The sequence below is a fragment of the Chiloscyllium plagiosum genome, chromosome 10 (genome assembly GCF_004010195.1).
Source record: "Chiloscyllium plagiosum isolate BGI_BamShark_2017 chromosome 10, ASM401019v2, whole genome shotgun sequence".
NCBI classification, from domain to species: domain Eukaryota; kingdom Metazoa; phylum Chordata; class Chondrichthyes; order Orectolobiformes; family Hemiscylliidae; genus Chiloscyllium; species Chiloscyllium plagiosum.
In genome coordinates, this window is record NC_057719.1 from 32,845,584 (window position 1) to 32,873,470 (window position 27,887).

Genomic DNA, 27,887 nt, shown 5'->3' on the forward strand with positions numbered 1-27,887 from the left:
GTGCCCATGGCTACCCCTTTGGCCTGGAGGAAGTGGGAGGATGCGAAGGAGAAATTGTTATGGGTGAGGATCAGTTTGGCCAGACGAATGAGATTGTCGGTGGAAGGATACTGTTGGGGTTGTCGGGAGAGGAAGAAACGGAGGGCTTGGAGGCCCTGGTCATGGCGGATGGAGGTGTAGAGGGATTGGATATCCATGGTGAAGGTGAGGCGTTGGGGGCCGGGGAAACGGAAGTCTTGGAGGAGGTGGAGGGCGTGGGTGGTGTCTCGAACGTATGTGGGGAGTTCCTGGACAAGGGGCGATAGGACAGTGTTGAGGTAGGTAGAGATGAGTTCAGTGGGGCAGGAGCATGCTGAGACAATGGGTCGGCCAGGGTGGTCAGGCTTGTGGATCTTGCGAAGGAGGTAGAACTGGGCAGTACAGGGTTCCCGAACTATGAGATTGGAAGCTGTGGGTGGGAGATCTCCTGAGGTGATGAGGTTTTGTATGGTCTTGGAGATGATGTTTTGGTGATGGGGTGTGGGGTCATGGTCGAGGGGGCTGTAGGAAGAGGTGTCCTTGAGTTGGCGTTTGGCTTCAGCGGTGTAGAGGTCAGTGCGCCAGACTACCACTGTGTCCCCTTTATCTGCTGGCTTGATGATGAGGTCAGGATTGGATCAGAGGGATTGGAGGGCTGTGTGTTGTGAGGGTGAGAGGTTGGAGTGGGGCAGGGAGGTAGACAGGTTGAGGCGGTTAATGTCCCAGCGGCAGTTGGAAATGAAGAGGTTGAGGGCAGGTAATAGGCTAGTGCAGGGTGTCCAGGTGGATGCAGTGTGTTAGAGATGGGCGAAGGGGTCCTCGGAAGATGGGCGGGAATACTGATTGTGAAAGTAAGCTCGGAGGCGGCGGAAGAAATATTCGACATTACGGCATGTATTAAAATCATCGATGTGTGGATGGAGGGGGATGAAGGTGAGTCCTTTGCTGAGGACTGATCGGTCATCCTCAGTGAGGGGAAGGTCTGGAGGGATGGTGAAAACTTGGCAGGGCTGGGAGTTGGGATCTGGTGTGGGTGTGGAGCTGGGAGTGGGGGCAGAGCCAGTGACTGGAGTGGGTGTGATGGTGGGGGGAATGGGGGAGGGAGTCATGAGCAGGGGCACCTCCACACATCTATTAGCCCTAGCTCCTTATTCAGATCCACCAGTTGTCTAGATCTAAGAGATATACCCATTGTATTCTTAGCTATGCAATCTGTCTCTAGGTTCATAATACAGTTAAAATTTCCTCCTATAATTTTATGGCAGACCCCAAAAGCCATCAACTTAGAGAAAACTTTCATTACAAATTTACAGGGGCGCGCTGGGTGGGGCAATAAAGATTCAAAATTCCATATTCCTCTCTATATATTAGGGCTTTGTTCAGTATATTCCGTCCAGACTCATCTTTTATCTGGCTTAACATTTGGAAAGGAAGATTCTTCCGAATAAGAATGACTACTCTCCTACTTTTTGAACTGAAAGATGAGAAAAAAGCCTGATCAAATCCACCTTATTGTAGCTTTATGTGCTCTTTGTCAAGTAGATGTGTCTCCTGTAAGAGAGCTATGTCAACCCTTTCTTTTCATCCCCTCCCCCACTCACCTATTGTACTCTATGCTACTTTCTCCCCACCCCCCCCCTCCTCTAGCTTATCTCTCCATGCTTCAGGCTCTCTGTCTTTATTCCTGATGAAGGGCTTTTGCCCGAAACGTCGATTTTGTTGCTCCTCTGATGCTGCCTGAACTGCTGTGCTCTTCCAGCACCATTAATCCAGAATCTGGTTCCCAGCATCTGCAATCATTGTTTTTAACCACCGTCCTGTAATCCTCACAATCTCCAGATTACACAGACATGGATCCTTGAATCAAGCACCTGCCATGCCCTGGGGCAGGAACCTGAGCCAAAAAAGTACACTATTTATTAAGATCTTCCAGCTCACTGAGGATTCAGGCAATCTTATAATCTGCTGTGAAAGCTCTGCTTACATTTTAGCAGTTTTTGAACACCTCAGTTGAACCAATCCACAGCATTCTAAAACAATCACCAATATTCCAAATGAAACAACCTATAATATTAAAAACATTAATTTGCCCTCTCTCACAATGTTTCATGGATATTTTATTTACAATGTTCCAATATTCAGATCCACGTCTTAGTTAAACATTAATCAACTCTTCTTTTGACCATACTTTGGATACCAATTTACATTGGAATCAGTACATTAGTTTTTGAGATTACTGTTTACAAACAGATAAACAAGGATGAAAACATTATCTCTCTCATCTTCAGTACTGGAGGTAATGAATTATATAAATGCATCTTTAATCGGTGCATGCCATGTTTTAAATCAACATCTTTTATTTTTAAAGTTATGTCCTCTTTAGTTTCAAATGAAGTTTCTATTATAATGTGCACTAAGATCCTAAATTTGTGTGGGTTTATAATCCTGCAAATTAGGTTATAATGAAGCTTTGCATACATGATGCAATTTATTTGAGAGTTCAGTTCTACATATCTTTGACTTAAACACATCAGTAGAGCGTCTGTCAAACACAAAATGGGCAAATAAATCAAGGTTATTACCTTGTCTTCTTGATCATTATCGCAAGTAAATTGGTTCCCCACGTTAGTACAAAATAGCATATCGACACCTAATGCTACTTTCATTCTTGTGAAATCTTTGGAATACTATATGGGAAAAGTGCAAAGCTATTCCAGGGCTGGATTTTCAGAGCAGGGTAAAGAATCCAAAACACAGATAAATTCTGGTTTCAGACTCTACAACATGATTTTGGGACATAAATGTTCTAATTGGGAATCTCATTGACAGCTCCTTTGAAGACGCCAGCAGTATTGACCCAGAACAAAGTGGCCGTGAAGGTAAAATGCAGGTACATCACTTGACATGGCACAAGCTGGCCGATGAAACAAATAAAATAAAATTACAAAAAAAATCTTTTAGATGTTTCATCAGGGGAACCTGACAGCTAGGAACTAGTGTGTAGCAAACTATTTGGGTTTGCTGATTTGCCCTTTGAAAATTCGAATGTCAATATTTGAATGGAGGCCACCAGGCTGAACGGGTTCCTGGCTCCCTTAGTCCACCAGCAGCAGTTTGAATATTGAAGACTATCCTTGAGGTGTCAACATTTAGAGGCAACCTCCAAGACTCTAAAATTACACCCAGCGTGAGTCCCAGCCTTGAAGACATTTGAAACTCAGGTTTTAAGTGCAGGTATACCTATGCAGTTAGTGGGACTCTCTCAGGCTGCCTGGAGGAACACTGGTGCTCTACCTCAACCCTAGTCTGCCACTTGGAGGCAACTTGGAGTTTTTTGAGGAAGTAACAAAGAGGATTGATAAGGGCAGAGCAGTAGATGTGATCTATATGGACTTCAGTATGGCGTTCAACAAGGTTCCCAATGGGAGACTGATTAGCAAGGTTAGATCACACGGAATAGAGGGAAACTAGCCATTTGGATACAGAACTGGCTCAAAGGTAGAAGACAGAGGGTGGTGGTGGAGGGTTGTTTTTCAGACTGGAGGCCTGTGAACAGTGGAGTACCACAAGGACCAGTGCTGGGTCCACTACTTTTTGTCATTTACATAAATGATTTGGATGTGAGCATAAGTGGTACAGTTAGTAAGTTTGCAGATGTCACCAAAATTAGAGGTGTAGTGGACAGCGATGAGGGTTACCTCAGATTACAACAGGATCTGGACCAGATGAGCCAATGGGCTAAGAAGTGGCAGGTGGAGTTTAATTCAGATAAATGCGAGGTGCAGCATTTTGGGAAAGCAAATCTTAGCAGGACTTATACACTTAATGGTAAAGTCCTAGGGACCATTGTTGAACAAAGAGACCTTGGAGTGCAGGTTCATAGCTCCTTGAAAGTGGAGTCACAGGTAGATAGGATAGTGAAGAAGGCATTTGGTATGCTTTCCTTTATTGGTTAGAGTATTGAGTACAGGAGTTGGGAGGTCATGTTGCGGCTGTACAGGACATTGGTTAGGCCACTGTTGGAATATTGCATGCAATTCTGGTTTCCTTCCTATCGGAAAGATGTTGTGAAATTTGAAAGGGTAGAGAAAAGATTTACAAGATTCTTGCCAGGTTTGAAGTATTTGAGCTCTTGGGAGAGGCTAAACAGGCTGGGGCTGTTTTCCCTGGAGCATCGGAGGCTGAGGGGTGACCTTATAGAGGTTTACAAAATTATGAGGGGCACGGTAAATAGGGTAAATAGACAAAGTCTTTTCCCTGGGCTGGCGGTCCAGAACTAAAGGGCATAGGTTTAGGGTGAGAGAGGAAAGATATAAAAGAGACCTACGGGGCAACATTTTCACACAGAGGGTGGTACGTGTATGGAATGAGCTGCCAGAGGAAGTGGTGGAGGCTGGTACAGTTGTAATATTTAAGAGGCATTTGGATGGGTACGTGAATAGGAAGGGTTTGGAGGGATATGGGCCGGGTGCTGACAGGTGGGACTAGATTGGGTTGGGATATCTGGTTGGCATGGACGGGTTGGACTAAAGTGTCTGTTTCCATGTTGTACATCTCTATGACTCTATAACTTCAGACAATGGTGCCCAATGTATCCAAGGACCTGGAGACTGACTGGACAATTCGAGTTGGCTTTCAGCAATAGACCTCATTAGACCATCATTGAGGAGAATTGGCTCATGGCCACTTACTGGAGAAACTGAGGTCTGCAGATGCTGGAGATCAGAGTCTAGAGTGTGTTCCTTGAAAAGCACAGCAGGTCAGGCAGCATCCGAGGAGCAGGAAAATCGACGTTTCAGGCCAGAGCACTTCATCAGGAACTTCCTGATGAAGGACTCTGGCCCGAAACGCCGATTCTCCTGCTCCTCGGATGCTGCCTGACCTGCTGTGCTTTTCCAGCTAGAAAATCTCAACTCATGGCTACTTACAGGTGCGTGACTCTACTGACTCCTCCCACACAATCCTACCTCCAGGACAATGGTTTGGGTTGGTGGGCATTAAGGTTGATAGAGGAAACTGACAGGTCAGCTAGCAGTAAGATACTCTGCATCTACGGACTTCTGCGTTGGCCCTATCAGGGCCAAATCAATTCAACGCGTACATTCAGTTTCCAAAGGTATACTGGTGACATCCAACTCTACCTCTCATCCATCCACCACCTACATGCAGCTGAATTACTTCACTGACATCCAGGCTTGGGGGTTCCAGTTTCCTGTATTTCAACACCTGATGTAAGCATATGTGAGCGTAAGATGTATAGTTAGTGAGCTTGCGGATGACACCAAAATTGAAGGTGTAGTGGACAGCGAAGAAGGTTACCGCAGATTACAACAGGATCTTGACCAGATGGGCCAATGGCCCTCTTGAAAGGATGTTGTGAAACTTGAAAGGGTTCAGAAAAGATTTACAAGGATGTTGCCAGGGTTGGAGGATTCGAGCTATAGGGAGAGGCTGAACAGGCTGGGGCTGTTTTCCCTGGAGCGTTGGAGGTTGAGGTGTGATCTTATAAAATTATGAGGGGCATGCAAATGAAAAATAGACAAAATCTTTTCCCTGGGGTCGGGGAGTCTAGAACTAGAAAGCATAGGTTTAGGGTGAGAGGGGAAAGATATAAAGGAGATCTAAGGTGCAACCTTTTCACACGGAGGGTGGTACATTAATGGCATGAGCTGTCAGAGGATGTGGTGGAGGCTGGTACAATTACAACATTGAAAAGGCATCTGGATAGGTATATGAATAGGAAGGGTTTGGATGCATACTGGCAGGTGGGACTAGATTAAGTTGGGATATCTGGTGGGCATGGATGAGTTGGACAGAAGGGTCTGTTTCCATACTGTACATCTCTATGACTCTATGTAACTGTATTTAGATCCTAACAGAATCTCCATATGTTTTCTGTTATTTCCTTTGATCCATGAACCCATGTTCTTCATTTTCTTACAAAGAGGATATTGATTAATTTCCTTAACATATTTTGTGGGCAGCCCCAGAACAGTCCATTACTGCTAAAGAAAACTCATACAGGTCAGAGGTTAGAAAACCCATGATGAGTAACTCACCTCCTATCTCCTTTAAACCAGTTCTGCTGAACAAAGTAGAGAGTGATGGAATACCCCCATTTGCCTGGATGACTGCAGTTCCAACAGCATAAGAAACTTGACACCATCTGGGATAAAGCAGCCCACTTCATTGGCACCCAATCTGACATCATAGACATTCATGGTCCTTCACCACAGAAGTACACTGGCAGTAGTACATATCATCTAAAAGATACACAGCAGCTACTCATCAAGGCTCTTCGATGAACCTTCTAAACCTGAGACCTCTACCACCTAGAAGTACAAGGGCTGCAGGTATACTGGAGATACACCTCAAAACCACATCCAATCCTGATGCTGAATTACAGTCTTAGCTTGTTTTGAGAAGATTTGTAGCTCAGGTTGAGGTTTTGGATGGTGTTATTGTGTTGCGCTTTCGCTGTTGCTAGGACAAAATCTTAGAACTCCCCTTCTCACAACATTGTGTTTGTACCTCCACCATGTGGACTGCACCAGTTCAAGAAAGTGGTCCAAGGCAATTAAGGATGGGCAACAAATGCTGGTAAAACCACATCCCATGAATGAATTAGAAAAATCATACAAGTACTGAAAAGTTAATTGTTATGATGTAAGACATCATTAATGAAGCTCTTTACAGATCCAGTATTCACAAATTATATTGGGCTGGCTAGTGTTAATATTTCAAAACCATTTTTCTCATTGGAATACTACAACACATTATCTTAAGTTGCATTAATAATGCTGTCATTGCGCCGAAATAACTTTGCAGTCACACTGATAACTGTAGAACTCTGCCAATATCTGTTTAATTACATTTTAATTTAAGATGATAGAACAGATTATTACTGCATTTATTTGTTCACTGTGAATATTAGACTTTGTCCGCATTAAATTGTTGATTTATAATATGCTTTGTTATCACACCATGTTTTTAATGCATTAATACACAAAGAAATTAAGTGGATATTTTTAAACAAAAACAAAATACAGCAGACACCGGAAATATGTAATAAAAAGAAAGTACTGGACAAATACTGTAGTTCCAGCAGCATCTGTGGAGAAGGAAGCAAAGTTAATGTCTCAAGCTTCATGTGACCTTTCTTTGGAAGAAGATTTATACAGGTTCAAAATATTAATTCTGTTTCTCTTTCCACAGATGCTGTCAGACCTACGAGTTTCTCTAGCACTTACTGTTTTTATTTGTGCATTTCTAATGCTTTGGAAGCATAGAACTGAACTGCTCCCATGTTTAACAGAGATATATTCAATTACAACAATATCTTAACATACTGATAGATCAGCGATTGAATGTCTTGTGTTCCTAATTACTAATGATTTGGAAATGCCGGTGTTGGACTGGGGTGTACAAAGTTAAAAATCACACAAACCAGGTTAGAGTCCAACAGCTGAAAATGTGTTGATGGAAAAACACAGCAGGTCAGGCAGCATCCAAGGAGCAGGAGAATCGATGTTTCGGGCTTGAGCCCTTCTTCAGTCTTTTGCAGCGCCGCTCCTTCATCAGGTGGTAGATGAAGGAGCGATGCTCCGAAAGCTAGTGTGCTTCCAATTAAACCTGTTGGACTATAACCTGGTGTTTTGTGATTTTTAACTAATTACTAATAACAGTGTCAGAGAAACAGGAAGCATAAGGACTCAGGCCTTTCAATCAGGCCTCAGGACTCTGCCAATCAAAAGAATCATGACTGAACTTCTCTCTTAGCTACACCTTACATTATCCACATAGCTTTAGATTCCTCTCGTATCCAAATAATTTATCAATCTCTTGACTTGAAAATACTCAATTCCTCAAACACTCTGGAGCTCTCAGGAGGTAGAGAATTCTGTAGATGGACAATGCTTTGAGTGAAGAGATTCCTCCTCAATTCAGTGTTAAATGACCAGTTTCAAATTTCTAGATTCCCCACCAGATCAATCTTCCTCTCAGCTTTTATGCTACCAAGCTATCTAAAGATTAAATTATCTCTCATTCTTCCAAGCTGTGTGGAACACAAACCTATCCTGCTCAATTTCTTATGATAAAATAATTACTTTTCCCCAGAAATCAGCGTGTTGAATCTTCATCACACTCGTCTTAAGGCAAGAAATCCCTCCTTTACTTAGGACATAAGATGTGCACATAATACTGAAGGTGTGATCTCATCATGGCACATAATGATTTCATTAAGACTTATTCATTCTATTATTCTCTCATTCCTTTGCATAAAATACAATAAATCATTTGTTTTTAAATGTTTGTTACACCTGCATGTTAACTTTCTGTGACTTATGCACAAGGGCACACAATTTCTCCAGTTTATCATCAATTAAAAAATAATCTGTTTCTCAGTGTTTCCTACAAAAATGCTCACATCTCCACATTATATTCCATCTGCTACTTTCCTCAAAATGCACTTCACCTGAAAAAATTCAAGGATAGGTCATTCTTTCTCTGTTCATCATCTTGGAATTTTTGAATTCCAACATTTTATTTCTGCTCAAATAGCAGATGGGTTTCACTCAAGTTAAAATAAATGCTTTGCTGTTAAATTTGCACTATCTTAAATTCCAGTTCACTTAAATTCTGTTTGATTTTCTTTATTGTATCCAAGAAGTGTTCAAACATCCCTTAAAAATGACTTCCCTGATAGAATGCTAAGGATGCCGAGTCCTAGCTCAAACCTACATTTCATTGCACAGATGCTGTACAAAAGCCCTTAGTTGGAATAAAGCTTAATTTCTGTAATAAATCTGTTTAATATCAGACCAAATTTGGCCCTTCTCTGTTATTAATAATGAATTATCATTGGGAGGAACACTAACATTTGAAATTTTCAGTGCTCATTTATTACAGGGGTTAATGTCCATAGCAATTGTTAAACTCATCAATATGTTGAACAATACAGGAATTTGCAGAGTACACAGGACATTAAAAAGATTTTACTTCCTAAATAAATTTATTGTGCCTCTGCTTTCTGTGAACTGTTCTGTTTTTGACAATTAGTGATAAATAACTGAATTTTTCAGACTACCACAAATTTGGTATATTAAAAATAACAGTCGATCATGCTGTTGAATACATATTGCCAATATAAAACCTGCAGCTTTCTCTATACCTGTTAATTATACCTGCATAAATTATATTTGCTAACTTTCAACATTTGCCACTGCTCTTAATTTCACAATTCCCACTTCAAATTTTTCTCAATTAAAGGGCTTCATCCACCATTAAATCCACTTCCTCAAAAACACGGACAGTCTAGACAGTAATGATAAAAATATGTTTGAATTAGCGACAAATGCAGGAGGTGATGTCAGAGAAAGGGGATTTCTTTTGACTTTGTCAATTTATACAGAAGAATCCATTATCTTTCAAACCCAGAACAGAGTCTCTCTGGTCAGAACTCCCAAATATTGTGATGGCAATGTCAGACTTTCCAGCTGCAGCCCCCAGATATTTGTACTTTTAGAGTTAAGCACTTCACATGATTGTTCATTGAAGCTAGTGTTTAGTGTTTAGAGTTAGTTCCTCAGATCTGCTTATTTCACCCCATGTTTCACAACTAAACAGATACACAGAAGCAGCTTTACGTCAGTTCCCCAGCCTTGCTACAACTGTGACTTACCCAAATTTACATGGAGGTCATTGCATTCCTTTCTGAAAGTGTACACCAATACACTCACACACCCTCAGTCAATATGGATCTGGATTTCACATCGAAGTTTGGTAGCAGATTACAGTATAAATCAGGGAGACAGTTGCATGAAACTTTTACATTGAAATGATACTGTCTCAGATGCATATCATGATATGTACAGCTGTAGAATTAATGCTTGGGCTTTGGATGGGCAAAGTGGACACCAGCAGTTTTATTTCATCCAATCTGTTCAGTGTTCCTGAGAGTCTGTTGTGTGCTGCAGGCCCAAATGCACATGAAACTGGCTGGAGATTTTTTGAACTCAATTCACTGAGACACCTTCCAGCCAGGAGACAGAACAAACAAACAAACTTTCATCAAATTAGATCAGACAAGTTTTGATGTCAGGACCTTGAGGCAAAAGCAGAATATACTGAGATACTGTGTCATCCTGTCCTTCCCTGTTGCCTGGTGGAAGTTGTTATAAAACATCTTTTATCGCACTTAAATTTTATGTCAATAGACGGTAAGAAGTACACACTGTGCAAAGGGAAGGTTTGGACAGACTTAGTAATCAACGAGAAATGTTGCAACATTTTTCCTTAATTTCATACCTTCCTCACTCAGCCAACTGCCTAAAAATCTGGTCATGCCTTAGCAGCCATCTCATTGAAATGGGGATTTCAATGTCAAATGAATACTGCATTGAACTTTCTTGTTTGATCATTTCCAAATTTTGATGAAAAGTCATTTGCTGGAAAGAAACAACATTGAAATAACCTCATTGTTCTACACACAGAGGTGCACCATGTCCACTATCAGCAGCATAGAACAATGGCGGGAATCTTATTGGGATCTGAACAATGTGGGCTGTGGAGAAATTTGTGGCAGAATTAGACTAGAATTCCATAGAGGCCAATCTTGACATCAGGAGTATCTCGCTGCATCTTTTGGGGTGGATTGCCAATTAAGAGGGATTGCTGCTTGTTAAATGCAGTGTTGATGATCCAACACCCTTCATTAATATTCAGATGTTGTGTCAAATTTGCCAAACAAGCTAGATACTGAGAAAACATGACATGGAAATCGGAACCTGGTGGATTCAGCTCCCCACTTGCACCAAAGGACCTCCATGTTGGACATCGAGCAGCAATATTTTAGGTCACATTCAAAGGATATGGACCGCATGCACTGCACGTCCATGAACATTGGTATCTGAAATGTGCCGGTCTGTAAGACTGCTAATGGCAGATTTCCAATTCATTTACATGTACTCCTTTACTTCAATGCTGCCATGGATAACTATCATTGTAAAGCTGTAACAAGGACAGTGTGTGTCAAGGACTTACATTCATTTCCATGGACTCAACTATGGTGTATCTCTGGGATCTTTACTTACTGTCATAGTTCTCACTCACTCTCAGTTTACCTGAATGTCTTGCCTTGTCTTACCTTTGTGTACTTTGCTCCCTCAGCCAGAAATATCAGGCTCATATTACTGCTGTGTTGCTTTGCCTGGTTTTACGCAGTTAAAATCGCATAACACCAGGTTATGGCTCAACATGTACATTTGGAAGTACGAGCTTTTAGAGCATTGCTCCTTCATTAGGTAACTAGTTATGATTTTTAACTTTGTCCACCCCAGTCCAACACCGACACCTCCACATCGTGGTATTACACTGTCACAAAGCCAAGAAGCTTTTCATGGTATTGAGCTAGCCTCAGTAAAGCCAAGGGAGATAACCTTTGCTCAGGGACCCCAGCACAATAAGTCAAGACCAGCCTCTGATGCCAGTCCTGGAACTTGGAAATAGTCAGTTAGTCACTTGGGGTGGTGAGAGTCAGGATGGTCTCCACATAATGAATGAGGAGCTGAACATCAGACAGCCCACCACCCAACTTGAGGTTTACTGTCCTGCTGGGGGGAGCTACTTTACTCCTGGAATGAGAAAGAGACGCATATTAAGGGAGATGAAAGTGCATGGTACAGCGGTTATGTTTGTGCAGGTCAAGAGGTGTCCCAAGTGAGTAAGTAGGCAGCACAGGGTTAGTGATTTTGGGGATTGGGCTGCGTGACAGTGAGTGAGGGAAGATGTTACAGCCAATAGTGGAAGTGGTACAGTGGTACAGGAGCAGAGGTGGAATAGGTGGGAGGTATCGGATGGTGGCAATTACAATGGTGGAAAGATGAAGGTCATTGACCATCCTTCATCCTGTACATTTCTTCAAATGGATGTGAATGGTTTAACACAGATGGCAACCTTGGACCAAGCTGCAAGGTCTGGTGATGTGACCTCCATTGGTGGGCCTTAGCGAAGAGGAGCTCCTGCCTCTGCATCACCCATCCCAGCAGGAGCTCCAGGCTCCTTCCTGCACATTGGGTTACTGATTTCCCATTGGCTGCCATGTGCGAGGCAATTGTCAGGAACTATGCAGAGCAGCTCTGGACTAACAGTGCTTACCCAGGTGCATAATACACTTTTACGCATGGTACAGGCAAAGGATGTCAGTGAATTCCAGGATAACTGGTGAATAAAAAATGGCCTGGGTATGACATTGTAAACTCGGGTTGCAACTGGATGTAATGGATGTCGATTAAGTAGTTAATGAAGTGAGTGTGTTAAAATACAGTGAGAAAACTTGCTGTGCTCCGCAACAGAAATTGCTGCAGAAATTTGACCCAGCTCAGACTTAACCAAACAAACATAAGATACAGCCTTATGTTTTAGGTGCCCTATTTTGTGTTGTCTTATTCACAATATATCATCACAGTCTACAAGATGTCAGTAGAACTTAGTCTTTGGAAGCTCGTGGTTGGGTTTGATAAATATTATTTTTTTAAAATGATTATATTTTTAAAAATCTCTGTTGCTTAGGGAGTGAAGACATAGCTGCAGACTCACTATGCACCCAGTGTATTCTGTTGACATTCGTAAAATTAATTGTTGTGACTCCCATTGCTCCTATTATCTACTTGTAGAAATAAATCGGTCAACCTGGATTAACATAATACCATAAAGCATAAGGGCAGAAGTAGCCATTCAGCCCATCAAGCCAGTTCTGCTGTTCAATCAGGTCACATGTGATCTGATTATCCTCAACTATATTGGCCTGTCTTTTCCCTGTAATCTTTGATTTCCTTACTGATTGGAAGTCTGTCTATCTCAACTTTGAATATAGTTAACAACCCAGTCTCAACAGCCCTCTGAGGTAAAGAATTTCACAGATTCACTATCCTTAGTGAAGGAAGTCCTCCTCATCTCCATTTCAGATGTGCAATTCCTTATTCTGAAATGATGCCCTTGACATTCCCCACAAAGGGAAACAGTCTTCCAACATTTACCCTGTCAAGTCCCCTAAGAATCATGTATGCTTCAATAAGATCATCCTTCATTCTTCTATAATCCAGTGAGTATAGATCAATCTATTCCACCTCTCCACATAAAACATAAAATTTCTCTCTGAACCCTGGAGCTGAAATGAGTTGCTCTTCCCTGTCGATCATGAGACACTGAACTGAGCACCCCAATTACCTTCTGCAAGCAGTGACATCAGCATCAGGTCCAAGCACGTTTGGACATTTGAAGGAAATTTGTGTCAAGATAGGAAGATAGGGATCAGCAAATCCAAATGTCACACTGCACACAGTGAAACCTACAAATAACAGAACCTCCCAGTATTAGAATAAAACAAAGAATTGCAGATGCTGAAAATCCAAAACAAAAACAGACATTGCTGAGAAACTCAGCAGATCTTGCAGCATCTGTGGAGAGAGAAACAGAATTAACATTTTAAGTCCAGTGACCATCCTTCAGAACTGATAGTAACTAAGAAAAGTTGTTTTATATGTAAAGGTGGATCATAAGCCACCATTTCTGCCATCTCTAGCAGAATGCCACTACAAGACACATTTCTCCTGTCTTCCCTTGTCAACATTTCATAGGTTCCCCTCAGGACACCTTGATCTACGCTTCCTCCACTCCCAACACCATCCACATCTCTATGGCACCTACCGATGCAATTGTTAAAGGTATAACAATTGCCCATTTGTCTACTCACTATCTAAGGCTCGAGATCAACCTTCCAGATGAAGCAGCAATTTACCTCGACTGCACTCAAACTAGTTTACTGTGCTTGCTGCTCACAATGTGGTCTCCTCTACACTGGGGAGATAAAACGCACACTGGATGACTACTTTGCTGAACACCTTTTGTCTCGCTACCTGTCATTCTTTCTCTCTCTCTGGGCTCCATTTCTGCCCATCTGCACATTCCTTTGCCACCGCACCCCACTCCTGACCTTTAGCTTATATACCATGTTTTCCTGGCTACTTCTGAAGAAAGGTCACTGAACCTGAAACATTAAGTCTGCTTCTTCTCCACAGTTGCCAGACTTGCTGAATTTCTCCAACGATTTCAGTTTTTGTTTTCCCTACACATTAGTATAAATCTTTAAATAATCCACAACATGTGGACTGTTCCCTCAGTTAGTTCACCCAGATCACTAACACAGATATTATTGACTAATAATCCTCACAGAAATTCCTGCAGGACTCTGCATTATCAAGTTCCATGCAAGAGGACGACTATTAATAACAATCTTCTGATTGCTAACATGCAACCAATTTTTTATCTCTCCTGTAGTCTGCTCTTTCAGTCCTAAATTATCAACATGATGTTAATGGTATTCCGTCTAGGTAATGATCATTTGCAAGTGACAAACAAATCGACTGCTTCAGAATAGTTAACTGAGAGAGCTTAAAAAGTTTGAAACCAAAGTCTAATGAAAAAATCAGACATCATTTGGGGAGTACACATTTTCAAGGTATTTCTTCAAAAGATTTTTTAAAAGTCTTTTTTAATGCTACCTAATATGAAAATTTCCACAGGGTGCTGGAGTTGGCACACATGAAAGTGAAGGCATCTTTGTTTGAAAAATTGTGCTTTGTAAATACATGGTGGCAGACCCCAATTCAAAATTTAACAAATCACATAATTATGGTCACAATCCTCCAACCAGAAAAAGAACCAAATAGTACAAATAGATTGGTGAGTCCATAGAAGAAAAGAAAATGCACTTACCTAAATGTGGATTCGTCATGGGAGCTATAAATAAAACAAAAAGGAATTTTGAGCCCCTTGCACATTATTACACTATTTCCACAACTCTACATATTTCTGTTCATTCCAGTTTGTCATGTGTCACTTAAAACCAAAACAAGCCAAATATATTTTACCATATTAATTCATTCACACTTACCTAGCCTTGAGATCAGTGCTACCATAGTCCCATTAAGCCAATATTTTAATTCAAACATTTCTTTTGAAACGGAGAACCAAAGGTTAGAGATTAGTTTAAGTGATGACAGTTAGCTACAGCACATCATTAAATGCATAACATAAAAGCAGTGTTAATTCTTGAAACACCTTTTCAGTTCCTTTTCTTTAACATTACAATAGTTTTTGCTTCAACCTTTTCAAATACTATCACAAGTCATAGCTCTTTGTGAATTTAAGCTTGTTCTTCATCTGCTGAGATATTCTTCCAATGCGTCCTGGGAATTCAGAGAAAACTGCTCACATTGTTATTATATACTTTTTAATTCTCTCTCATGTTTTCACATAATCATTGTTTCTGGACGGCAGCAGAATAATGATGCACTGGGTTACAAGGCTGATAATTCTTTTTGTACTGTCGCTTCTATCAATGAAGAACATTGTGTGGGCCATGTGTGTACAAGTGGCATCACTATCTGCCCTGGGGAAATTACTGTAAATCTGCACAGCACCAGTAGAAATGAAATGCTGCACAAAACAATTTCTCCCCCCATATATTTAGCAATCAGATGAAACTATTAAACACTAATGAACAGATAGATGATCATGTTTATGCATATTACAAAAGTTTTAAACTTAACAAACTTCCTTGTGAACTGGAAAGCAACTATACGAGAAGTGAGTGGGAAAAAAGGGAAAAGAATTGATTTAATTTGGGTATTTATTGAGAAAATTAGTTGATAATAGGAGTCAAGGTTTAAGGAAACAGGCATTGCTCAGACTGGAGGAAGGTTGGAAGTGATGTGACAGAAAGTACTAATTTCTAACTTTGGTTCTTGATGTTTTTAAGAGATTGGGATTAACAACACAATATGTTTGGTAAAGAAAAGAATGTGATTGTGCTTTGATGTGAAAGATATGAAAAGTGTGACTGAACAGAGGAATATAAAAGTACAAAGATGGAAACATCTGAAAGTATGGAATCAGGTCGATAAATCCAGAAGAAGACCAATAGCATGTTGAATTTTACACCGAGGAACGTTGTGAAACAAGTGTGAAAAAGCAAGTGTATGGTGTGCTGAAACGTCCAATTCCTGCTCCTCGGATGCTGCCTGACCTGCTGTGCTTTTCCAGCCCCACACTCTCGACTCTAATCTCCAGCATTTGCAGTCCTCACTTTTGCCTAGTAAAAAAGCAAGTGACTGTTGAAAAACCATGTTTAGCATACCCAATGACAGAAAAGCCACTTTAGCCAAATATTGTGCTCCACTGATTGACCCAGACGTTGCCAGAGATAGGAACAGTAATTAGGAGAAGAAATACGAGGTACTGGCAATATTTCCATTGGAACAGATGAGGCTAAATGGAGGTTGAATTGAATACATTTATTAAATTACAGCGAACCTTGTGAAGAATTATTTAACTGGCATCTGGAGGAAGCAGCAAGTGACCCTCAGTCTTTTTTTGAATGAGAGATTGTGGAAGTTTGCCTTCTTAAAGGATTGTTAAACTATATTTCACATTTGACTCCAAGATGAGCTCCTGGCTACATAGCGATAAATTCAGTAAGATCGCCTTTCTACTATGCTATCATTTCTCGACCATATCCTGTTTTCGGCTATTCTATTACTGAATAATCACTCATACTTTTCTTATCTCTGGACTCATTTATGCCAGTATATCACTGGCTGGTTTCCACATCATATCCTTTGTAAGCTTGAACTCACCAAACATTCTGCCTTCCCTGTCCTGAAATGCATCGAATCATATGTAACCCCTGTGCTTGCGAACCGAAAATAGTTACTGGGCAAACATTATCTTGGTTTAAAATTCTATCCTTTTTTTCACATTCTTCCAAGACTCAAGCTTCATTATCGCTGTAATCTCCTCCAGCTCTACATCCCTCCGACATATCTTTGTTTATCTAAATCTAGCCTCTCTAATATACTTGAATTTTAATCCATCATTAGAGGCCACACCTGGTCCTAAGATCTGGAAATCCTTCTTCACATGTCTCTGACTCTTTACCTCTCTTTCTTCCTCAAATATTTCCGTTAAAACCTTCTGCTTTGACAAAGCTTTTGGCCGTCTATTCTCATTATCATCTATGTGGCTTAGTGTCTAATTTGCTATGTAATGCTTCTGCAAAAGCCTAGGAACATTTTCTTATGTTAAAAGTGCTTTATAAATATATGACTTTATTGAAAGAAAGTGTTTGAGGCAAAAATGATTGAATCTTTCCAGAAAGAAATCAATAAGTATTTGAAACAAAGGGCTACAGGATGAGAACACGGCCAAAAGAAATAAAGCAAATAGGTTCTGTTTTAATTGCTCTCATAAGGAATTGTCACACAAGATGAATTGACAGGCCTCGATGTTATCAATTTCTGTAGTACGTTTCACAATGTCTCAAAAACATTTTGCAACACTTACTTGAAGTACAGGGAATGTGTTACCGGCAATACAACAGCCAATAATAATCAACCGCTCAATTAATGGACAAATCATGCAGCACAATTCATATTTCTAAATGGAAAGGGATATGCAAGAGTTTACTGGTTGATGTCAAAGTGTAATCCTTCTTGCATGACTTTGCACAACAAGTCAGTGAAATGAATAACAGGAAACAAAAACATTTTTGATTAAATTCTAAAGAAAGACTTTCAACTGAATATGTAATGGAATGAAATTCCTTTTCTCTAAAAAAAAATCAAAGCTTGTTAGGATTCTGCAAAGTATCAAAACCAAACAGTGCTATTAATCAAATAGACATGGTATAGTCAAAATAAAAGATCTGTGCAAAATGATGTTCCACATAGATTCCACACTTTGTTATAAAGCCTCATTAGGAGGTATCTCAGCTAGGCATGTGTGATTTCATTCAACCAGCCATTCAACTGTTAAGGTAGTATTCGAGACCGGAATTTACAGAAAGAAAGTCTGCTGATGTGCAGTGTCATGTGATTTAACTTTAAGATTGAAACAAAATGTGATCTATCACTGGTTATCTTGATCCAAGGCTGTCATTGATAGGCCAGTGAGGCCTTGGCGATGTAACATCATGTTCAGCATTGAAAGGAACTAGATGTAAAAGAAGCTGGTAACCTTGTGGCTGCAGGCACACTGATTAATCACAGAAGGAGAGCTGCAGCCAAGAGAAGAATAGCAGCCAAAAAAGGAGCGTGACTCATTTGCAGAACAAATCATCTGTTTTCAGCTCAGGACTAGTTATTTAAGGGCGACAGAACCTCATCTTTAGTGGAATATTTAAGAAAGCCTAAAACCCTTGTTGGGTGGACGTTTAAGGGATGGAAAATGTGTTGCTGGAAAAGTGCAGCAGGTCAGGCAGCATCAAAGGAGCAGGAGAATCGACGTTTTGGGCATAAGCCCTTCTTCAGGAATCAGGAGGGTGTGCCAAGCAGGCTAAGATAAAAGGTAGGGAGGAGGGACTTGGGGGAGGGGCGTTGTTTACCTATCGCATTCCCAATGCCCCTCCTCCAAGTCCCTCCTCCCTACCTTTTATCTTAGCCTGCTTGGCACACCCTCCTCATTCCTGAAGAAGGGCTTATGCCTGAAATGTCGATTCTCCTGCTCCTTTGATGCTGCCTGACCTGCTGCGCTTTTCCAGTAACACACTTTTCAGTTCTGATCTCCAGCATCTGCAGTTCTCACTTTCTCCTGGATGTTTAAGGGAGTCCAATGCATTGTTGCAAAAATATCTATGGAGTCTGGCGCATCATCAGAAAAATTGTGGGAGCCTGACCCATCATCAAAAAAAAAGTCTGCAATAAAAAGGAGTTTATGACTCATGCAACTATATAACAATTTAATAAGCTGAGTACTGCATTGTTAAATCATCTTTATTCAGAGGCTAAGGAGAGCTAATTTCTGGTTGAAAGATATAATTCTGTGTGCATTTGCTTTGTATGAGCTCTGTGGTTTGTTTTTCTTTATATTCTGTTTTGAGCCTTTATTCTGTGTGCATTGCTTGTCTGAGCGCATAAAGCTTAATATTTAATGTCAGTATGTGCGTGTTGTAGTTGGGTGTGCGCTGCCCCTTTAAGAGAATGGGTCACATGAACAGGAGGTGGGAGTTAGAGTGAGCTCCAGCCCACAAACTGTGCAAATTTCATTTTTTGGTTGGGTGGAAGGATGTAGCCCAGACTTTGAAAAAGATGTAGGATTGTGGAGATAACATTGAGGGAAGTGGTCATGAGAGGACTCGGGTCATGAGTGATGCCAAGGAAGAGTGGTACACTAGCATAGCTGGTAAGGGAGAGGTTGGCACAGAGAGCATTCACTGAGGGGATTCAGGCTGCAGTGGTGACTAGACTTGAATGGGAGAAAAATTCCTGCCAGCGAGAAAACAAAATGGTGGGTCAATTTGGAATGATGGTACTGTTTACCGAAGAGACAAAAAGTTGGATTCTATACCGAACGTTTTAATGTGTACTTAAAGGCGAATAAGGTGGCTGAAGACATTATGGTACAGGTTTTCTTCAGCACCATTGAGAGAAAGATCTTTGTGATTCTAATGTATCTGGTACAATCAGAGAAACCCAGACATATCATGATCTAAGTAATGTGTTGGGGAGTTATCTTGCACTAAAGCCACTGATGATTGCAGAGCATTTAAGTTTTTATAAACACATACAACGTGAAGGAAAGTCCATCACCCAATTTTTGGCTGCCTTAAAGAGATTAGCAGAACATTGCGAATTCGAAGGGTTCCACCAAGATGTCTTGTGGGATCATGTGATTTGTGGCTTCCAACACAAAGCCATCCAACAGAAGTTACGAACAAGGGGAGATTCCAAATCATTACCTCAACGAAGTTGGCTGCCAACACAGGTGACTGATGATGCCTAGGTGCATAGAGTCGTAGCTGAGTGTAATATCACTCGGAGAATGCTGCCGATGTGGCAAGAGTGGCTGCAAGGAGTCAATATATTGTACTCGAGAAGCTAATGCTGCAGGTGTAACCGAGTGGGACATATTGACTGAAATCATTAGGTACAAGAGAAGGACATCATTCAGAGAGCGTGTCATCAGGTCCATTCTGTCAGCAAGTAGACTGAAAGTCAGCTGGGTCTGCGGGAGAAGAAGAAGGCCCAGAGTCAGCAGAGTTTCAGTTGAACATCCTGTTGGTATGGCGTGAAACTGATTGTTCCTGGGTCCTTCCAGAGCAGAAGACAGTAAAGATTGAAGTGGATATGGCTGCAGCAGTGTCTCTGATTTCTGTTCAAGGGACTGGCCGGGAGAAAGAAATTCTCAAAATGAATTTGCCGCAGGCCTGCTTACATCTGGGGTCATGGAGGAGTGTCAGTTGCTGCTGACAATAGTACCCACAGGGGACTGTCCTGCATGAAGCGACTTCCCTTTGGCATCATGTCAGTGCTGGCTCTATTCCAAAGGGTCAACATCCAATTTGTGAGTGGATTGCCAGGGGTCCAGTGTTATCTGGACAATGTTTTTATTACTGGATCTTCTGAAAAGGGGCATTTGAAAAGCCTAGAAAAAAATCCTAAGGAGTTTGCAGGAACACAGCCTGCGAGTAAAAAGAGAGAAATGTGAGTTTTTGTGAAGAATTCATAAAGTAGTTGGGTCATGTGATCAATGGCAAGGGATTACACAAGGCACCCAAGGAGATGGAGGCTATCATGAAGGTCCCGAGATTAGAGAATGTGCCTCAACTGAGATCGTTCTGCTCAACATCGCTAAGACTCTATGACTGTAAGTTCATATCTGATCTGGCAACTGTGCTGAAACCTCTGCATTGGTGGCTGGGCAAAGGGCAGCTGTGGAAATGGACCTAAGAATGTGAGGAGGCTCACCAGATGAAGCAAGCCTTAAAATGATCGAAAGGTTGACTCATTTCAACCCGCAGTTGACACTGCACTTGGTGTGTGAGGCCTCGCCTTATGCGGTTGGGGCTGTACTGTCACACATCCTGCTGAATGGAGAGAAAAGGCTCATTGTGTTCACATTGAGGTCACTAATAAAGATGGAGGAGAAGTATGCCCAAGTGGAAAGGGAAGGATTGAACATTGGATTCAGTGTTAAGAAGTTCACCCAGTTCCTTGACAGCAGGCACTTTGTGCTGCTGACTGACTACAGGCCATTTTTGGTTACAGAAAGGAATTGAATTGAATGATTTATTGTCACTTGTATTTTACAGTAAATAACACAGTAAAATAGAGTGAAAAATTTAACTGTCACCACAATCCACCATCATTTTGAATAATTTAAGAATAAAAAGATAGAACAGAAAGAAAGTCAATTGCCATCCCACTGCCTCCACCACGAATCCTGAACCCACCAATATAGGAGTCACCACTCTTTAGGCACCATTTCCTTGCCACTGTGCCCACCTCACGGACACCATTGCTGATGCAGGGTCAAGTGCTGGACCCCCACACACCTCGTAACAAGGAGTTCCCTAGCTCTGGGCCTACCACAAAGAGGAGCTGCCACTACCGCCTCATAGATAACCAGAACTCCCCGCTCTGGACCTGCCCTGACCATAAGCAGGAATTTCTACTGCAGCCTCAATAACACCAGGAGTCCCGCCTCAGGGCATACAGTGCTGCAGCCTCTGCCTCGCCAATGCCTGGAGTCCCTCCTCAGGATCTACTGCAACTAGAAGTCCCTGGCTCTGCTGCCAGGCCAGGCCAGGCCACTGCCTTGCAAAGTGTCCCACTCTGCCTGCACTCCTCTGAGATGTTGCCATGCCAGTGCCCACCATCTTGAAAGGTCTGTTGCAGCCGCCATCTCCAATCACCAGGAGGAGCTGTGTCCACCACCTCCACCTCCTCCAACTTCTGGGAGGCTGCTACTATTCCGCTCTCGCTCCCAGGCCGATGCCACTGATTAACCCCCTGCAAAAGGCTTTAAAGAAAAACAAATTAAAAAACAAGAGGCAAAAAAGAAAAAGAGCAGAAGTGAAAAGGAACAAAAAAGGCAAGGAGATGGGAGTTAAAGAGCCCTGGGGTCAAGAACCAGCACGCAGCCCTACTACTCAGCTGTCATCTTGTTCAGTGCCAGTAATATACCCTCAATGGCAGCAGCATGCCTGCTGAGATGGGCATTGGCTCTGTCAGCCTAGTCTAATGAAATCAGATACCAACAGGCAGAGAAACACAGCAATACACACAATGCTTTGTCACCAAATAAGAATGTTCCTGACTGGAACCTGAAAATTATGTACTTTTTCCAGGATGACAAGGTGCCAGTGTGAGTGAGTCAGGCGCAGAGCGCTACCCAGAATGACCCAGTGTTGAGCCGAATGATGGACTTAGTCCTGACAGAAAGGACTTGTCTTAGAAACTGCTCAGAATTATACCCTTACCTATCCAGGAGGTGAGAGTTGTCTGTATCATGAGGGGAGTGAGAGTTGTTATCCCTTCACCGTTAAGAAAGAAAGTGCTGGAACAAATGCACCAAGGGCAGCCTGGCATAGTGCAAGTGAAGGAAATAGCCAGGAGCTACTTTTGATGGCTGAATGGAGACTTCCAGGTTGAGGAGAAAGCGAGATCATGACAATCCTGTCCATTAGTAAGGAAGGTACCGCCATTATCAACTAGGAGAAAGTGAGGGCTGCAGATGCTGAAGACCAGAGTTGAAAAGTATGGTGCTAGAAAAGCACAGCAGGCCAGGCAGCATCCGAGGAGCAGGAGACCCCTTCACCCATGGGAATGGCCGCAATCACCATGGCAGTAGATTCATGTCGATTTCACAGGACCAGTAGAGGGAGAAATGGTACTAGTGGTCATGGATGCCCACTCCAAGTGGCCCAAGGTGGTGGTCATGAAGTTGGTATCAATGGAAGCAACAATAGACTGACTAGATGAAATCCTTACCAGGTTCGGGAACCTCAAACAAAGCATGAGTGACAATGGTCCACAGTTTGTGTCGTGAAAGTTCAAGGGGTATCTGGAAAATCATGGAGTCTGACATGGCTCCATACCACCCTGTGACAAATGTCCAAATGAAGAGATTTGTATAAACCTTGAAGTAGGCCTTAAAGGCCTCACAAGGAGGGTACTCAATAGGACAGTGGCTCAACAAGTCCCTCAGCACGTACAGGAACACACCACACAACAAAGACCCAGCATTTGCCAATGTCCCTAATGTTCAACTGCCGGCTGAGAACCATGTTTGAAGAGAGCAGAGAGGTGATAGAGTGACATCAAGAAGGACAGATAGATGAGCAGGAACCTCAAAGTCAAGGATATTCCAAAGAGGAGAGATCACGTTGGCCTGGAATTACACTTCTGGGGAGAAATGGATCCCAACAGTGGCGGAGGCTTCAGCAGGACCATTGTCATATACAGTGCAGACCAGGGGTGAAGATGGTCTGGAGGAGACAGTTGGTTGCTGCACCTCGCCAATGGGGTGATTGTCCCTCAGACCACTGAGACGGTCCAGATGGATCCAATGGTGTCAACCGAGTCATGTATCTCTGAGACAGAGTTGGCCATCCCCAGGGAGATAGCAGCAGCTTTGTCCCTGGACAATGGCAGCCAGAGAGAGATGTACCTGCAGAACAACAGGAGCTTCAGGGAGACCACATCAGATAAGGTTCCTGAGACCGTCTTTAAGGAATCACCATCTCCCTGAGAGAGTGATCTTGTCAATGTAGACTGCCAGACAGTCACTTTCTTTTTCCATGATTTGTTTCTGTTTAGAAAACTTCCTAATTATGTACATATGTTAACTATTACACCATGCCTAAATAATAGTTATAATTGTCGGATATATATACACACATATATATGTAGTTACCATGGTGGCTCAGTGATAAGCACTGCTGCCTCACTGTGCCAGGAACCCAGGTTCAATTCCATCCTAGAGTGACTGTCTGCATGGAGTTTGCACGTTCTCCCCATGTCTGCACGGGTTTCCTCCGGTGCTCCGGTTTCCTCTCACAATCCAAAGATGTGCAGGTCAGGTGAATTGGCTGTGCTAAATTGCCCACAGTGTTCAGGGATGTGTAGATTAGGTGTATTAGTCAAGGGTATGTGTAGAGTAATAGGTTAGGGGAATGAGTCTGGGTGGGTTACTCTTCAGAGGGTCAGTGTGAAGTTATTGGGCCAAGTGGCCTGTCTCCACATTCCGTCTACAAGGATACGGAAATAAAGCAGAGACATATTATGTATGCAGTTAGGTGTGTGCTGCCCCTTTTAGAGAGCATGTCAGGTGATCTGGCACAGGAGCTAGGGAACGCAGTTAAACATTGACTGTGGAGCTAAGAAACCTACAATAAAGTATTCCCTGTTCAAATTTACCTTCCATCTACCTCGTGTTTGATTCATGGTTCTTGTGAAATGCAAACATAACGGGTATGGTCTTATTATTTCTCATAATCCTTGTGTCCCAACTGTGGAGAAACCTATCAACAATTAGAAGGTCCAGTCCCGAGTTAGCCAAATGAATAATCAGTTGTGCATATAGTATTTTCTGAGACAAAGAACATCCATCATTATTTAGATTTTCATTAGGTTTTCTTTAATTTATTTGCACATTTACATCATTATTCGTGATCCAAATTTAAAATCAACAAACATAACAAACCAAAATGAAGTAACAAATATGTCAGCAAACAGAAGATCAACTTTTGGTTTCTTTTACAATTAATAGTCAGGAACTGGAATAGAAATCTCATGTGGATGAAGACTTGAGGATAAGATCAGCATACTGCTCAGCTGAGTAACTTGCTGACATTCATATTTAAGGTTCAGATGTGATGAATTATGTCTTTGGCAACATATTTGGATTTCCAGATGGCCTTTGGTGCCACACAGGAGGCTGCTAAATAAGATAAGAGCTCACGATGTTAGGGTTAAGGTTCTGGCATGGATAGAGGATTGGCTGACTGGCAGACGACAACCATGATGTGGAGGTGCCAGTGTTGGACAGGGGAAGACAAAGTTAAGAATCACACCACATCAGCATTATTTGGAAGTACAAGCTTTCGGAGTGCTCCGTAGCTACCTGATGAAGGAGCAGTGCTCCAAAAACTTGTACTTCCAAATAAACCTATTGGACTATAACCTGGTGTTGTGTGATTTGTAACTTTGGCAGAAGGTAGACTGTGAGGAGAATGGGGTCAATTCAGGATGGCAGCCAATGTCTAGTGGAGTTCCACAGGGCTCTGATTTGAGACCACAGCTATTAATGTTGTACATTAGCGATCTGGATGAAGGAACTGATGGCATTGTTGCTACGTTTGCACATGATACAAAGGTAAGTAAAAGGACAGGCATTGTTGACAAAATGGGAAGGCTGCAGAAGAACTTGTATAGGCTAGGCGAGTGGGCAAAGAAGTGGCAGATGGAATGCAGCATTGAAAAGTATGAGGTTACACACATTAGTGGGAAGAATAGAGGCATGGACTATTTTCTAAACAGGAAATGGCTTCAGAAATTTGAAACACAAAGGAACTTAAGAGTACTAGTTCAGGATTCTCTTAAAGTTAGCAGTCAGGTTCAGTTGGACGTTAGGAAGGCAAATGTAATGTTAGTATTCGTTTCAAGTGGGTGAGAATTCAAGACCAGAGCGGTAGTGTTGAGGCTGCAGAAGGCTCTGGTCAGACTGCACTTGGAATATTCTGAGCCGTTTTGGGCCCTGTGTCTCAGAAAATATCAAGTGAGGTGGGCTTGAAGCGCTAAATTGCCTACTCCAGCTCTTGATTCCGATGAAGGATGTGTTGGCCTTGGAAGAGGTCCAGAGAAAGTTTGAAGAATAACTCCAGAGATGAACAGCTTGTCATATGTGGAGTGGTTGAGGACTGTTGGTCTGTACTCGATGGATGTTAAAAGGATGAGGTGGTATTTCATTGAAGCTTCCAGAATACTGATAGGCTGAATCGACTGGAAGTGGAGAAGATGTTTCCACTAGTAGGAGAGACTGGGACCCAGGGGCACAGCCTCAGAGTGAAGGAATTGGCCCTTTAGAACTGAGACGAGGTGGAATTTCTTCAGCCAGAGGGGGTTAATCTGTGGATCTGACTACAGCAGAAGCCTGTGGAGGTCAAGTCTTTGAGTGAATTTATGACAGAGATGGATGGATTCTCGATTAGTAAGAACATCTTGGGTTATGGGGAAAAGGCAGGAGAATGGAGTTGAGAAACTTATCAGTCATAATTGAATGATGCAGTGGATTTGATGGATCAAATTGGCTAATTCTGCCCCGACATCTTACTCTTATGATTTGGCAAGGTATCAGAGAACTAGAACAGAGCATCATAGCCCTGCAAAGAGTGGTCATCTTCAAGACAGACAGTAGGGGTGGGGATGAGACAAACAAAAAAAATGAAGGGATCCCGACGCTCTCAAAACATTCTACAAAGAGGAATTGTTAACTACTGTTTCTCACTGTCTATGTCAAAACTTTAAATTGCACCATAGGCAGCACTTGATGCATGCCACTGGTTTGAAACAGACAATTTTCTCACACCTAATACGATACTGCAATGTGTGTTGAATTTTCTTTGATAAGGCTCCAGTGAAGCACCTCAGGATATTTTGTAATGCTAAAAATGCTACAGAAACACAAATAGTTGTTGTATAATTCCAATACAGCTCACACACCAGGCTGGCGATGCCAGTGGTTCTCAGGCTGTGGGAGATAGCCCTTCTGTAGATAAACAAGAAAACATTGCCTTTAAACCTGAATCACTTATTTGTATAGAATTGATAGGCTACAATGAACTCTTTTGTTTCCACAGTAATGATATAAAATAAGTATAAGTCAGTGCTTGGGTTTAAAAACAAATGATGTGGGGAAACTTGACAATTCCATAGAAACGTTTTGCATAGAAGCAGCTGCATGCCAAGTTCTTAAAAGGTAGGTAGTCAGCTTCCCATTGCTCTGATGCACATTTCATTGTTGCACATATTTACTTCTGAATTATCACTGTGGATCTGACTGGGGATAAAGGGAGACAGATAGAACTCTAGACAAACAGATGAATTGAGAAACCTAAAGAATGAAAAGAAACATAAAAAGAATCAGTAAGAGATGAAAGGGCTAGACAGGCATAGAGGAGAGGGAGTGAGAATACACAGAAATATAAAAACAAAGATTCAAATCAATGGACAATAAAATAGAGAAAACATACACACACACACACTTCTCAGAAAATTCTGTAGGACTGTGATAGCATTTCCTAAGTCCAATTGGGTATTAGCTTTTTGAATAGCTCACTGAAACTTTAAACGCAATTTAATATATATTCTGTTGCCATGCCAACATTCCCCCTATGTTCAAGTCTGCATTTACCATCAGATTGTCATTCCAAAAAGACGTTTACCCTTTAGTAACCAATAGGCTGGTGATCTCAGACATTTCTAAAGACTTTGGATTCTGATTTCACAATAATTAGTACCAAAGACCCACTTAGAGTCACAGAGGTGTACATCTTTTTCATCAAACTCATCTCTGCCAATCAGATATTCTAAATTAATCTAGTCCTATTTACCAGCATTTGGCCGATATCCCTCTAAACCCTTACTGAAGACAATAAATACTGAAGATCAAGTGGGCCAGACAGCATGTTTCAAGTCTAGATGACTCTTCATCAGAGCTGAAGTAAAGTGTGGAGGGGTCAGCATTTATTTGATAGTTTGGGGGGACGGTGGGCACTAGTGGTAGTGGGTGTAGGGTGTCAGAGAATAAAAGATGTTGATAGCGCAGATTAAGTGATCGGAATGTGAGAATGGCAGAACGATGGTGTGTCTCCTGCCACACATGGAAAGATAGTAAGTGGGATGGGGGGAGGGGAGAGAGAACATGATGACAAGCTAAAAGAAAGGGAAGAAATAGTTCACAATTTGAAGGTGTGGAACTCAATATGAAGTCCAGAAGGCTGTAAAGTGCCTAGTCTGAAGATGAGATGT

At 41.9% G+C, this 27,887-nt stretch overlaps 1 protein-coding gene across 9 annotated transcripts in view; it reads right to left on the reverse strand.

The window, feature by feature from the left end:
* The window catches only part of mdga2a (MAM domain containing glycosylphosphatidylinositol anchor 2a), a 932,327-nt gene that overhangs the window by 119,247 nt on the left and 785,193 nt on the right, over window positions 1-27,887 (reverse strand). For all 9 annotated transcript variants that reach the window (XM_043697342.1, XM_043697346.1, XM_043697340.1 and 6 more), the window contains one exon: window positions 14,794-14,817. In XM_043697342.1, the coding sequence (XP_043553277.1) occupies window positions 14,794-14,817 (24 nt within the window). The remainder of the gene's footprint in view (window positions 1-14,793; window positions 14,818-27,887) is intronic.